Source organism: Euprymna scolopes, chromosome 33 (assembly GCF_053919585.1).
Source record: "Euprymna scolopes isolate OS-2025 chromosome 33, ASM5391958v1, whole genome shotgun sequence".
NCBI lineage: Eukaryota > Metazoa > Mollusca > Cephalopoda > Sepiida > Sepiolidae > Euprymna > Euprymna scolopes.
Genome location: NC_136514.1, coordinates 6,348,010 through 6,364,357, shown reverse-complemented (window position 1 = coordinate 6,364,357; position 16,348 = coordinate 6,348,010). Strand labels below are relative to the sequence as shown.

The following is a 16,348-nucleotide window of genomic DNA, read 5'->3' as shown; positions in this document are numbered from 1 at the left end:
AGGCAGCTAAATCACACCCCCACACAGTAGAGATCCCTAGATGTAAAAGATCTTTCTACTCCAGTAGTTTCTTCCCCAGAACCGCTAAACTCTGGAATTCCATACCAGGTCCCTGCTTCCCCAACTGTACTGACATGCAGAAGTTCAAGTGTAACGTGAACCGACATCTTGCTGCCCAAATCCCAACATAGTACCCCAGTAGTTTCTGCCCCTGATAGTAGCCCCCTACACTAAAGGGGCAATGTGCCTTGTTTGGGGTTTAAAATAAAAAAGAAGCCTTTTGCAGACATACACAAAAAGCGAACATACATACACACACACACACACACACACACACACATTTTGTTTTTTATATATATATAGACTAGCATTTCAGCCCAGAGTTGCCCGGGTGTTTGGATGTGTATGTTAAGCAAAAAAAAAAAAAAAAAAAAAAAAGAAAGAAAAAAGTGGTAGAAAGAAATAGGTCGAACACGAGAAAGAAATATGGTCAATTATATTGTAGACACATTTTATCGGAAGTGAGGGTCAGCTGATCGGATCTGCGTTTGAGTCACGCGATCAGGTTAGCTGGAGTCAGTGAGTTTGGGTTTGGACGTAGAGAAAAACAGATGGCTTAACAAGTCGTCCCCTCCCCTTCACTGAAGAGCGAAAAAAAAAAAAAAAAAAAAGTGGTAGTAAGAAGGCAGGCTCGAACCCGTACTGCGAACAAGGAAAAGAATGGGGGAAAAAAACCTGACACATGACGTATTTGCTGTTATGACCACCGCCAAACCAGAAGTGACTTATGTTTAAATTAAGGCTAGTCAATCGAAAGGAGAGGATGATTTTCGAAAATATTGGCGAAAAAAGCGACCCTTCCCCTGTTGAAAAGTGCCCAGTTGAAGGTGAAGATATTAATGTTTTTAACCAATTTTTTGATATTTATCGTCTGAAAGGTCGAACTTCAAAATGATACTGATCTTGGTAAAATTCGTCGACTCTGTAGAAAGTTTTAGGCAGACACGCAAACATACATACATACATATATTTATATATTGGTAACTAAAACTTTTCGTAAACAAATTTTTTAAACTTTGACCCCTATTATGACCCCTTAACATTTACTGTTTTTGGCCCAAATCAAGTTATTAAGTTAGATCCATGTCCAAGGAACCTATATTTAAAATTTCAAGTGTTTAGACCCAAAATTATCAGAGGAGTTTGATAGAGTTCTCAATAGTCAAATCGTTGAACTTTGACCCCTTAACAACCAAATTTCTTGTCAAAAAACCGATCACAAAGATTTTCCCAAATCTCAGTACTCTGTATATCAAATTTCGAGTCTGTAGACTTAAAATTGAGAGTTATTGCGTAGGGAAATGTATACACACACAGACACACACACGTTCACTTTTACATATACATATACATATATATATATATATATATATATATATATATATGAATAAAAAAGAATGCGAAAAGTATAAAAGCTTATAACTTTTCTTTATTTGTTTTTAATTGGTGACGTGCAGGAATACAAAATAATAATATTATGAAAAAAAATTAAAAAACTTTTTTTATAAGTACATAATTTTCGCCCGATCCTTCAGTCTTCATTGGTGTATATAAGAAATAAAAATTACAATAAGTTTACCAAGGTAATCAAAATGGTAAACTTAAAATATTTAAAGAGTTAATATTTACAAGTAATCTCAACCAGATGGAAAAGCTCAATAAAACCGAAAAGGAAATAGAGCTTATAATATGAGCAAATGATTAATAAAACGTGATAAAAAACATCTTGAAAAAGAGTTAAAAACATATTTAATTTTAAAAAGGAAGCACAAGATAAGTGGATAGTCCTTAATCCGCGGAGTTTCAAAGAAATACTCTCCTTCTAATCAGAGGGCAGGAATTAGCAAAATGCGGGATCGGATTTTGCATGTAAAAGTATTTAATGAAACCACAAGTAAGTCACAGATCTTACTTAAGTAAAAAAAAAAAAGGGTGAGGTAAGGGGAATAGGAGGTAAAAGAAAAAATGATAAAAAGATTTCACATGAATGGATAGTCCGGTGAAGGGTAAAAAATCTAAGAATGGTAAAATCCAAACACGGTCGAATTAAAAACTTCCAATCCAACAGGTAAGTTCCAAAGGAATATATATATATATATATATATATATATATACATACTCACACATCTATCTATCTAATATATATATATATATATACACACATACTCACTCACACACACACACACATATATATATACACACATACATACTCACACATCTATATATATATATATACATACTCACACACATATATACACACACACATACTCACACATCTCTCTCTCTCTATATATATATATATATATATATACACACACACACACACACATATATATATTATATAATGATTGCTGCATCTTTCCATCACATTGAATTCTCTCAATCTTGTCGTCCATGTCATCTGCACTCCTGCCACAGATTTGCACATCTTGAAGCAGATGTGACATACAAATTGAACAATTTTCAGAGTTGACTTCCTCAAACGATTTTGAGGCAATTTTAAGGATATAATGCCCTCTAGGGTGAGGAGACAACCAGAGTTATCCCAGAAAATCGGTTCTGGCAAAAATTTACTTTCACCATGACTAATGTTTATTCAAATTTTTAAAAAATCTAAGGCTATTATTATTATTATTGTTATTGAGAAAAGTGCGAATGGATGAACGCTTTGGGGACAATTTTACATCCATAATTCCCATAGGGGAACAACCAGAGTTATCCCAGAAAATCGGTTCTGGCAAAAATTGACTTTCACCATGATTAATGTTTGCGCAAAATTTCAAAAATATTTAAGGCGTGGTTATTGAGAAAAGTGAGAACAAATGGTCAAACGATTTTGAGAAAATTTTACCCCTATAATGCCCCCTAGGGGGGAGGGGCAACCAGAGTTGAGAAAAGTGTAGGCACAGCCAAAGCAGAAGAGGTATTTTTTGACAGTCTCTCTTTATAAATCTACCAAAAATCAAGTAACTATCCACTCAATACAAAATTTTCACCGATTATTAAGTGAAGAATGAACTTTATAATGGTGTACTTATTCTTCATAACCGAGATATATATATATATATATATATATATATATATATATATATATATATTGCCTACAACTCTCCTTCTTTATTTGTGGGTACAAATATGCTTAAAATAATCAGCCGAAAATCAACAAAATATATTGTATTGTGGGGAGGATGAGGATTGTAAATAAAACAAAAAAAAAAGAAAAAGAAAACTGTGAATGTATCAGATTTTAAGGTTAAGCTTTCATTACAAAAATGGCGGCCAAAACAGTTCCAAGAGCGTAAAAATAGCCAAATTTGCTCTTAAAAAAAAAAACAATCTGTCAAACCTTAGAAAGGCTAAATTTTAAAAGCAATATGGCGGCCTTGATCGTCATACATTTAGTCTAATAAAAATGATGAAAAAATAACAAAAATTAAATTTTTTTCCGGTTTTATTTTTGTTATGAAAAGAGACAGATTCCAGTAAGTAAGAAAGCAAAACTAGATAATTTTGAAAATGATATTAGGAAAAGGCTAGAATCGAACCCAGTAGGCAAGTGTCAAAAGATAATAGATATTGAAATCCTAGGAATGCAGAACAATTGGTATTGTTCTCACAAATAACTAAATATCATTTAAGTCAGAGATTGAGCGATTGTCCATTCTTTTAGAAATAAGTGAATATTAAAAATGTCAGTTAAAAGAATGGACAATAACAAAGTTGAAAATGTTATGCAACAAATATGTTAAATGATACAATTTAATTTACAGCTTTTCTTTTGTTTATGAGGTGTTAGATACATGTGCAAAGGGCACGGGTAAATTGAAACGTGATAAAGTCACGTTGGATGACCACACCTCTGACGTCATAAAGAAAGGAGAACAGGGTTCGAAGTTAGAGAGAATCACAGTCACAGTGATAGAGAGTTAGAGATGAGAGTCGGCCAGTGTATTAGTGGAGCTGATACCCTTAGAGGCGAAGGGGAAGAAGAGGAGACCATGTAGCCATACAAGCTTGAATTCCTGAGTCCTCAATCAGTCGGCTGATGAATAAAGAATCACCATCTATATTTTGTAACTGTTTGTCTTCGTGTCGTCATTACAACTGAAAAGTAAATGCGTTGTAATCATCATCTCACATGAACATTGTATAACCCCCCACCCCCGCTCCAAGGATTGTCTGTTCCCTCCTCCATCATCGGTAATGATTCTCCCCCTCTGATCTAAAAGAACTGTATTTCACATCTCTCTTCTCACATTCATATGTCCCCTGTTAATAATAATATGAACTAAATAGAACCGTCACCATCGCCGCCGTTATACAAACGATGTCTCGTTCTGTGTAACAATATATATAAATGTCATTATCGTCTCTGTTCTTTTTTTTTTTTTTTTATTACATTTTCACCCCAAACAAGGCAAATTGCCACTTTGGTGTAGGGGGCTACTATCAGGGGCAACAACTACTGGGGTACTATGTAGGGATTTGGGCAGCAAGGTGTCGGTTCACGTTACACTTGAACTTCTGCACGTCAGTACTGTTGGGGAAGCAGGGACCTGGAATGGAATTCCAGAGTCTTGCGGTTCTGGGGAAGAAACTATTGGAGTAAAAAGATCTTTTACATCTAGGGACCTCTACAGTGTGGGGGTGGGATCTAGTAGCCTGTCGGGTTTGTCGAGGGTGCTCGCGTCGTGGGGGCACAAGTGATTGCAGTTCGTCAGAGCATTCACCACTAAAAGTCCCCGTAAAATGTTCTCCGACATAACCCCCCCCCCGTCATCCTTCCAATATGTACCCTGACTATTCAACATTTCAGCTTTTGGGTCTAATGTGTTTTATATAAAAATAAATAGTTTTTGATAACTTTTTGTCTGTCAAATAATTTACGCCGCTAAACTACACGTTTGCCTTTGTTTCTTTACCACTTTTTTGTTTTGTTGACTAATCTGGAAAACGTTATCTGGTCTAAAAATGGATGATTATTTACTTTATACGAAACTACCCCCCCCCACACACACACACTAAAATAATTAAGGGGTTATTTTTACAGCTAAGGTTTTAGGCTGTTTTAATCGTCTAAAAATATTGTTTTAAAAAGTAGAACGCTTTATTCTTGAGTAAATTAATACAACTATTTCTAAAATAAAAAAAGTTAAAAAGTCTTTTTTTAAAATTTTGGTTAATCTTTTTTTTTCTTTTTTTTTTTTTAAGTACGTTTTGTTCTCTTTGTTTGCCCCCTGTGTGAAAAAGGTAGGATGACATGCACTCGAAATAAAGGGGTCATTTGGGAGATCAATGAAAAGAAAAAAAAAGTAACAGGTGTTCACAGTCTTGTTGGCGACCAACTGAGTCGCTGCTTATAATTTATTTGTTATACGTTTGTTAGTTTTTTTTTTTTTTTACCACTTTTTCGTACCTCTGGGGATTGTAAAATAAACCCATTTAATGTAACAAAGTTTTAACATTGCAAAAAAAAAAAAAAAAAAAAAAAAAACATTAACAAAAAAAGGAAAAAGCGATGCTAGTTGGAGAGGAATTGTTATTTTTAATTTTTTTCGATTACTTTTTATTAAGAAAACGCAACTTCGAGGAAATGTAAGGAATATATATAAAGTTACGAAAATATATATGGCAATTAAGCTACACAATATTCCACATTTCATTCTCGTGAGAATTCGTCAGGCTTGTGTGTGTGTGTGTGTGTGTGTGTATATATATATATATATATATATATTACTATTATTATTATTATTTATTTGAGGGTAAATAGTTACATTTGGTCGCTACAAACAGCCATCTGTTTCAGTCAATGAGACTTTGTCAGGCGACCCTGAACCATTCGACGTCAAATGGTTCAGGGTCGCCTGACGAAGTCTCATTGATTGAAACAGATGGCTGTTTGTAGCGACCAAATATAACTGTTTACCCTTGAATAAATAATAAAAAAAATATTTTGCTTTGTTATCGAGCACTATCTAACAACCTCGTTGTATTCATTAGTCCCTTCTTTTGAACATCTCAAACCTGAATGTTTATACATGAGAATTGTGCATGGCAACGTACTTATTGGAATAAATTGCAAGATGGTCAACATCTTGAAATTTGGAATATAGACTTTTGTCATTTATTTGTTATATGCTCTATAATTACATCGAGCTTCATAAATTAGAAGATTAGTATAAAAGGTGAAATATAATTGAAAAAAAAAAAGAAAATTTCTACACACATATATATATGTAAGGATTGAAGTTAAATTCTGTAGATTAAAATATACATAGAAATATATTCAAATTGAGAATTTATTGTTTGAGACAAGGAATATATGGAAAAGAATTATATTTATTTCCTTAATCCATGGATTTTCACTAATGGCGCATATCATCAGAGGAAGTGAAAAGCAATTAGCAAAATTATAAATTATGAATAAACATATATTTTGCTCGTCAGCACATATATTGAAAAAGTTTCAATATATATTCATTTGGAAATAGGGTACGATTATGAATATCTCCAGTTTCAAATAATCCTTATACACTGTGAAATTTACTTTATGTATGAAAAACAAAGAGGGGAGATATAACATATTAGAAATATTTAAAATCAAGTCTCCCCTTGCTGTTATTTCAGATCATTTTAAACAACGGCAGGAAGTTTTAGTTTCCCCTCCATCAAGGTCAGAGGTTTCGGGGAAATATCAAATATTTTGTAATTCATATACAAAACTAGGAACACAAATGACTATGATTGAAATATTTTATGGCTGATGGATGATCCCCTTAATGTGTGACGTTTACGGCAAATGTCACATAGCCCACTACACAATCCAGGTCATTACTGTATAGTAGGTATAAGAGTTATCTGTCCCTGACAATAGGAGGCAATCAGATTGATCTCCTCAGGACCAGAAGAAACTAAAGTGACCTCCCCATATTTCTATAAATACTGTAAATATGGGCACAGACACTTTTATTTTGTATTGAGCTCACCATGAGCCGGAAGGATACAATATCCCAATCTACTCAACTCTTACATGGCATTACGAAAAAATTTTCACTGTAAAGCATGAAAGCTGGTCCAGCAGCATTGGACATTGGATATATTTACCGTGAAAATACCATGGAGCAAGAAAACGTGCTTTTTATTAAAGCAAATCATAAAGCTTCAGAAAGAGAACATCGAACTGAGCAAAGAAATGCTATGCGGTCATCAAAACATATTGCAAATAAAAAAAAAAAATGGAACAACCTTCGATAGGACTAGATACCACTGATGGGGAATGGGCGTTATTTTTGGACACCTGGATGTAGTACAAATAGGTATGTGGACTGGAAGACCCAGCTGTAATCCGGAACGAATTACAGGAGACTTGTACACCGGAAACAAACAGGTTACTGTTTGAACTTGTATAGTCAGAAAGGTTCAACTCTGCCTCAGAGGATTACCTTCTTCATTAGATATGACTGGTGGGCTGGGCCTGCAAGGATTGCACAAATAAGTCCACCGACAGAAATTCCACTCCATGAAACAGAACAAGAATGAGTTGGTAAATTTTTTATCGAGGTTATGTAGCCAAGTCAAATTTTGTGAATTTCGTATTCAATGTCCAAATGAACCGACTTGCAGACAGCAAATTAACTATTCAGACGATATGGTTGCCGGGCAGATGATAGCGGGATTGCAGAATATCAAGCACCAGAGAAAGGTACTGGCTGAGATATCTTCGCTTATTACATTAGAGCAGAAGTTCTTACGGTTGGTCTGCCTGGAGACAACAGACTATTTTAACGATGCCGCACACCCTTTTGCGATATCTGCTGTATAAATGTCGAACCATGAACAGCACAATCAGGAGACAAAGGTTCCTTTAACGCCACAATATACTAAACGTTACAACGGTTGTGAGAAGACGTCACATACAGGATGATCAATGAATCAAAAAGATTATCCAGCAGTTGGACTCAAGTGCCCCTTTTGTGAGGTGGTGGGGCACCTGAAAAAAAAGGTATGTCATAAATTTAAGGGTCCACAACGGAAGCCATAAGCAAAGTGTCAAGAAGTGGGGAGTCATTTATGGTTACAAATGGTACATTGTATAAATTTTCTGCCCGCAGACACGATAAGAGACAGCTGACGAACATGCCTCACCTTAAATGGGACGGGAAGCAATTTCAGATGTGTGCCCCAGAATTACTACCCTCAGTTATAGCAGAGATAGCTATGATGCCCAAGAGTCATGTGACCTTTGGACGGGTGCCAGAGAAACCTGTAAATGCACTCACCCATTCCAGCCAAGCATTGGCATATACAAGGGCCCAAATTTGCTTGGTCAGGCCCGTGATTCAAAGACTCTTTGGATACCCAGATGAGTACGATACCAACCACCTACTATAACCAATAACTGGCTACACATAAAAGGAGTTTTGTTTTTGTGCATAAGGATGGGATCAAAACATGCCAAAAGATTTACATATCAGACATCTGGTTTCTACTTGTCGCAAATTGCGTTAAAGGATCTGGGCCTTTTGCTTTCGAAGTTTCTAACATCATTGTCACAGGACAGCTCTGCAAGAACGAAGGAAACAACTCCTTGTAGAATGCCTGCACAGAGCACCAGTTCCAAAGAAAGCAGAGACGATCCCATTCAAGCCAACAGAAACCAACAGACAGGAATTGGAACAATGGCTAAAGAAACACTTCAACTCAAGCGTGTTCAACACGTGTCCACATCAACCATTACAGACAATGGGGGGGGGGTAAAGCCTTACAAATAAAGTTCCTCCCAGATGTGACACCAACAGCAATTCAGACACTGATACCTGTTCCCCATCACTGGAAGAAAAAAGTGAAGCAGGACATAGACAAAGACGTTGCACTAGGGATAATAGAATCAGTATCACTAGGTATGCTGACTACTTGGTGTTTAAGAATGGTGGTCATACCAAAAAAGGATCGCCCCCCCCCAAGATGACCGATGGATCTACAAAAGTTGATTAATGCCACCATGAAGGAAGCGCATCACACCTCATTTTGATTCAATTAGAACTTAGTGATACTAGCACATAAGAAAAACGGTACTAGATGCGTGGAATGGATACCACAGCCTACCGCTACTTCCAACCGCTCGAGATTCCACTATGTTCATTACCGAGCGAGGTCTATATAGGTACTGTCGAGCCCATCAAGGATTCCATGGATCAGGAGATGGTTACACTCATCGGTTTGATGGCATTTGTGGATATGGCTCATAAAACCTGATATATAGATGACAGTCTCTTATGGGAGAACTCAATAGAATCTCCATTCTGGCACACGATTGACTATATAAATCACTGTGCCAACAAAGGGATTGTGTTTAATCTAAACAAGTTTCACTTTTCTGGAAATAGGGTTAGAATTCGCAGGGTTTCTAGTTACTATGAATAAGGTTAAACCTTAAAAAAAAAACAAAAAAAAAACGACAGAAGCCATCCATAACTTCCCTACCGCAACAAATATTACTGGGGTTAGATCCTGGTTTGAACTTGTGAACCAGGTGTTGTATTAGGCGTATCAGAAAGTGGCCATTAAAAATGATGATCAGAACTTTAATAATTCAACTTACTATTTTTCGAAGCTTTTAACTACTTGAAAAATGTAATTCAAACCCTAATTTTTTTTTTCAATTAAAGGTGCGAAGACCAAATTGTTAAAAAAATAACAGATTTAATAGCAAATTATGCAATATTTGTTTTTTTAAAGCGGTTTTCTTTATATTTTTTTAAAAGAAAATCAACATATTTTGACTCGCTTATAAATATATGTATATATATAAATGCCAAAAAATTACTTACTTAAAAAAATATACTATTAAATGGGTAGTTCCATCCTTCATTGTTAAGAATTTATCCATATTTTAAATTCCATGTATTTTTTAAATAAAAAGATTTTTTAAAGCAAGGGTCGTAGAAAATCGCATTTTCGCAACGTGTTTTGCGCGAAGCTGTAAAGAACTGCTGCTAAAATGAAATTTATGAAATACAGATTCGTCCAAGGGACATAAATAATGTCTCTTTTTTATTGCGTGTTAGCCAAAATTAGTATTTTTCATCCTCCATAGTTAAAAAGCAAACACACATTCACTTATAAGTTTTTCCCCTAGAACAAAAAATCCGCTTCATCGACTTTTTTTTTTAAAATTCTTTTAATGAAATATATAAGTTTTTGATTGATATATTTTAATACTTCTTTATCGACTATTTTTTTTTTTTTTTAAATATCTAAAAAAAGAAAACATTCAATGAAATAGAAATATTTGCCATCAGCGTCTGGTATTTACTTGACGATGTAAGCATAACATGAGCTTTCATTAAAAAAAAAAAAAAAAAAAAAAATCAACGTGGTTTTTAAAAAAAAATAGGTTTTACACTTTGGACTTTACAGGTAAATTTCCAAAAAACTATTTCTTTTATCTTCAATTTGTGATATATAAAACTTTGGCACATAAATTATTAAAATTTTAATAGACATTTCAAAATGGGAGGGTGAATTTGAAAAAACGTTTCTCTAAAATATTATATTTGATTTATTGGAAAGAGCATAAAATTTCACATTGACCCTGAAAATATCGTAAAAATTGAACCAATAGAAAAATTTTGATAGATTTTTTAAGTTGAAAAATATTTAACTTGTAAAATTCAATTGATTTTATTACGTAAAAAACTGGCTGCATGAAGGCACGCCAGCATTTTGTAAACACTGGTTTTTAAAAAATAAAAAATAATATTTCTATTATTTTTTTAAACAACTTTAATAGTTTATTTTGGAAGTATATTCTATGAAGAAAATAAACAACTCACTTTAAAAAGAGAAATTACGAGGTTTTTTAAATATTTTATTCGCAGTTTTCTATTAGGGGTGTCAAAAATTCCTCCAAATTTCTGATACACCTAGGTGCCTTCTCATAAGCATTTTTTTTTTTTTTTTTTTTTTTTTTTTTTTTTTTTTTTTTTGAATGGATATTTTTTTATGGGCTGGATTTTTTTTTTTTTTTGCTGGATATATATATATTTTTTTGCCATGATTTTTTTTTTTTTGGGGGGGATACATTTTTTTGGCCATATTTTTTTTGGCCGTATACTTTTATTTTTTTCTGTTTGGATGGATATTTGGCCGGAGATTATAGTTATAGGAAAATTGGTGCACCCCCCCCCCCACTGCTCGTGCCCCCAATGTAAACAGTAAAATCTTCGAAAAATGTTAAATGGTATTCTAATTGGTAAATGTCGGTGCATTACTTTTTAAAAATTTGAAAATTCTATGTTCCAGGAAAAAAACAAAAAAACAGATAAATTAACCCCCCCCCCTTTCACCAACTTGGAGTGCTTTCCTTTTGTTTTATTTCTTTTTCAGCTAATTTTAAATTTTCCACTCAAAAAGTGCTATAATAATGTATTTTTGAAAATTAGAAAAAAAATGTTCTGGAACCCCCCTCCCCCCAAACGTAGTTTGTTTGGTGAAGCCGTCGTTTATGCTACAGCGCGCATGCGCGTAGCGTAAACGGAAGCTGCAAAATGGTTGAAAGTAGTTTGTGGGTTCAGGGGGTAATACCATGCAAACGGTAAATTTGCCCCAAGTTTGACTATCAGATTCGTTGTCAGCAACCTCAATTACCTATCCAAAAACAAATTAGAGTGGTCGGTGTTTGTTGTAGAGGATCTGGATATTTACCAAATAAATAAATAACTAAAATAATCCGAAAATCGCAAAGTCCAAGCCAATTCAAATTTTTATCCATTCTCCAAAAATGCAGCCAAACAAAAAAATATCCATAAAAAAACATTGCAAGAAAAAATATACGTTAAAAAACACGACCAAAAAAAGTATCTATCGACCCCCCCCCCAAAAAAAAAACATAATATACCAAAAATATTCAGAAAAGCGCACAGTCCAAGCCAAAATATTAAAAAAAGGCCAAAATTTCTTTCCTTTTCGGAATAATGAAGGCTCCCTCGAATGAACTGCATACAAAACATCGGAGCCGTTCGGTAGAGGGGCCTCCTCACTCGTGCAGTCGTGCACTCGTGCAGTCGTGCGTGCACGTGCACACTGCACGTCTGCTGCGACAATTAAGTACTGTTGTTTTTTATTTAAAACCACGTATATTAAAAAGAAAATCGATCTGCCGATCCTATCTTAACAACCACCTAATTTTGTTATCGATTTATAAAATTATTGGGTAAAACTTGCGGAGTATGCGCAGTTTTATGGTTGTTGTAAATATAGAGCAGAAATTAAATTTCATTTTGTTTGAATCCTTTTTGTTTTTTTAAATTGTTCCCTACCAAAATGAAAGCAATTGAAAGAATAACATTCAACAAGCGTACTTTTGGAAATATTGACTTTTATAGGTTCGGATACGTTTATAACGAATAAACACCCCAACCTCCCCATGTTAAGAACGGCTTTCGGAATAGACACCCCTAATCTTGTCAGCCTACCAGAAAACCTATAAAAGTTGACATGTCAAATGTGAACGTAACGAGGAGTTGGACGTAATGTCAAAACGTACCGAAATTTAAACTTCCGTTCCATTTTTACAACAGCCATAAAACAGCGCATACTCCTCACGTTTTACCAATTATTGGATGTAAATATCAGTTAACCAAACAAAGACACGCGGAACTTGATTTCACTACATGAAGATATGGTGATCATTACAATTACCGACAGAAATAATTTCAAGGAAATGACACTTGTTCATTTTAATACCCCCTCCGTCAGAACAAATTTAGGCATCCATCCCTAAGATGGGGAGAGAGTGACTCGACTTTGTCAACTTTTGCTCTGCTGCGGACGGAACTCTCCTGAAATTAAACCCACTCACTAATTTGCCAGGGTATGTTAAAATGGGTGCTTTTGTGCACTTATCGAACCGCACTATTTTTAAATAGTATTTTCGGGTTTGTATTACTGTACACATAGATTCGAAAAAGTTGTCAAAAAACAAATATATAACAAATAAATGTTATCAAAGACAAGATAAGTTACTTTTCTACCTATGTTTTTCGTGTTTTTATTCAATGTAACATGTTTATTCAGCTCGAAAAACATGCAGTGTTTACCGATGTATTGGAAAATTCAAAATGGCACCCGACACTCTCTTTAACATGGTAAGTTTGGGAAAAGGTGTTATAAATAATAAACTAGACAAAATACTATTTAAAAAACACCGAATATATGTCAACTTATGTCATGGTAATATATATTGAGCGAATTTCTAACAGTATTTTGTCTAGTTTATTATTTATAACATCTTTTCCTGAACTTACCGTGTTAAAGAGAGACTTTTTTTTTTTTAAATATTCAGTTGTTAGGTGAAAGTACAGAATAGTTACAAAACACCCTCCTCTCCCCATGTTAAGAATGGCTTTCTAAATATTATTTCAGCACGGTTCAAAAAGTGCAGAAGTACCAAAAAAATAAATAAATAAAATAAAAATAAATAAATAAAAATAAATGTTACCAGGACTAATAAAAGTTACTTTTCTACCGACATTGTTCATTACTTTTTAGTACTTATTTTAGAAATAATTACACATTTTACATTTAAATCAATGTATTCAAACGGTCCTTTGGAAAAGAAATATATAAAATAAAGTGGTGAATGTTACCGTGCTATTTTTTAAAAATAGTATTTTCAAGTTAAATTCAAGTTTTACGATATCTTTTTGTTTATTAAATTGTTAGATGAAAGTACAGAATACTTACAATACGCCTGCCAGCCCAGTAACATAAGTGCATATAAGTATCAATAAAGTGATTTTTAATATCGTATTCAGCTAAATCCATAACAAGCGACATTTGAATGAATGGTTTATTTTATTGATGCTACTCCGTAATCACATGATTAAAGTTTAAGCAGACGAAATATTGGGAGTCAAAAGAGTAAGGAGTTCCGTACCTTAAAATACACGTGTGTCATGGAAATCAAAAACAATTTATTTTGTTTTACTTATTTCTGACTTTTTTATGTTACAAATTTTTAAATATTAAAGTTGAAAGTCTTAAGTTTCGTCAATATCGGATCCGAGGAAAGTAACCACATTTGTTTAACGTTTATGTTACTGTACTGACTAAGCAAAGACGGCTACTTTCCTCGGATGCGACATTCACCGAACTTTATAAGCATATATTATTTATTTTTTTTTTTTTACGCAAATAGGTCACATGCATACGTAAAGCAAAATAAATTGTTTTTAACTCATTTTCGAACGGTATTGATTTTAAAGTAATTTTTGTCGGTAATAGTAATAATTTCCGGATATGCTACAAAAAAAGAAAAAAAAAAGGTTAAAATTACTTTTTATTCAACAGTTTAAATGATTCCAAATTTCTTTCAAATTTCGCGAAGTTATTCAGTTTTTTTTATATTAACAAAATAAATAAAATGGCTGGCTTGTTTATGAAGAAACAGAAATGCATGCACTCTGATGGATTTAATTTCACAATCATTAAAAAAAATCTTTTTAATTTTCGTTTAATTTAATGCTATTGCATTAGGAAAAGACTTAAATAACTACTTTTTCAAATGATAACTTTTACATAATTTAATAAGTTACATACAGGCGAGAAAGACACAAACACGCACGAATCGTGCGTCGCAGTCGCACGATATGATCTCACAATCTTATTAATTATTTTGGTACCGCGCTGAAATAATAACATTATTTCGAAAGCCATTCTTAACATGGGGAGGAGAGGGTGTTTTATAACATTTTCTGTGCTTCCACTTAATTTAATAATAAAAAAGGCACTTGTACAGTTTAATGAAGACATTAAAAAATGAACATATCGAAAAAATTTTTGAAATGAAGATCTCCCAAAACAAAATTTTACTTAATTTGATCGAGTAGTTTTTGTTTTACAGCGGAAAAAACACGTTTTTATGAGAGCGCATTGAAGTCAGCCATTGTGGAAATTTTTAACACGCCACGGGGAGATAACTCCATATAACGCACCGACACTCCTTCCCCATCTTTAATACTAGCTTTTCTTCCTAAAAATCAAACCTTTTGCTCGGTATCATAACAAATTGTTTTTTTTTTTACAGCAAAAAAAACAAAAAAAAAAAAAAAAACTACATGATGAAATTAAGTGAATTATTTTCGTTCTATCTTCGTTCTATACCTAACGGATAGATACAATTTAAACTTTTTTCGATATTTTCATTTTTTTAATGTCTTGACTTGTTTTGGTACTTGTACAAGTACCAAAAAAAAAAAAAAAAAAAAAAAAAGATATAATGAAACTTGAATTTAACCCGAAAAAATATTTAAAAATAGCGCGATACCAAAAATACATAAGCACCAATTAGCACCATATTAACTATTTAAGATATATAAAATTAACAGCAGAAATAAAATAGTTTTAATTAATATTTACCCATCACTTGCGTTGTTTATCCCGTCCATAATTTTTGTTTATGCAGGATTGCAGTAGTTTATTTATTTTGTTTTTTTGTTTTTTCTTTCTTTTCTTTTGGGGGTAAAAATTACGCACACTTGCTTTTTTCCGCGATGTCAATCCTTCACCCAAGCACACGCATAATGCGGTCGCGACTGGTGAAAAAAAAAATCCTGTTGTCAGGGTAACTATTTTGTTTTCTAGAACAAAAAAACACAAAAACAAACAAAAATTAAAACAAGCGCGTCAAGTCATCTCATTTCCTCTTTTTCTTCCTCAAATTTAGAACAACGTTTGTTTTATTACATAACATACAGTCAGTGAATGCGATGAATGAAAACAAACGGTGTAATTATATTTTTAGTCCTCTGAGAATTTTAATCCACCTTCACCATTTTTTTTTTTTTTTTTTTTTTTTTTTCCAGAAAATGAGGCTCAATAATACTTACCTAACACAGACTTTTGAGCTTGGATTAGAATGTTCTGTCTCAGTATGCTAAACTCACAGGCATTAACTTCTTCAGAATTTTCAGCGTTTCATCTTTATAGGAGAACCCGACGTTGTCCGGGATTGAATGAGGAAATCGGTTAAAATCGCCCATTTTTTAATTAAGGTTGATTGCCTGCTCTGTATATTGCGCCAAATCATAAGAAATTTCCAGGTTGGTATCTGGAGGCGCATTTATTCACTGAGCGAGATGCACCCCTAGTCTTTAAAACATGCATCTAGGAGAAAGTAATTCTAATGACGTTGACAGCAGGATGTTGGATGGCCATGGAGGAGAATGAATCTCTAGCAAATCAACAGTTCTATTGTATTAAGAGTTACGTTATTCGACTGCAGCTA

The 16,348-nt window shown here is 33.5% G+C and overlaps 1 protein-coding gene across 2 annotated transcripts in view; it reads right to left on the bottom strand.

The window, feature by feature from the left end:
• Positions 1–15,851, bottom strand: part of LOC145258131 (uridine phosphorylase 1-like) — a 78,443-nt gene extending 62,592 nt beyond the window's left edge. The window contains exon 1 of one of the 2 annotated variants that reach the window (XM_080115873.1): positions 15,481–15,851. In XM_080115873.1, coding sequence (XP_079971999.1) covers positions 15,481–15,509 — 29 coding nt within the window. In that variant the 5' untranslated portion in view covers positions 15,510–15,851. Of the gene's footprint in view, positions 1–13,999; positions 14,213–15,480 lie in introns of those variants that run through there. The other variant, XM_080115875.1, reaches the window with a different exon arrangement.
• Between the last annotated feature and the right edge of the window lie 497 nt (positions 15,852–16,348).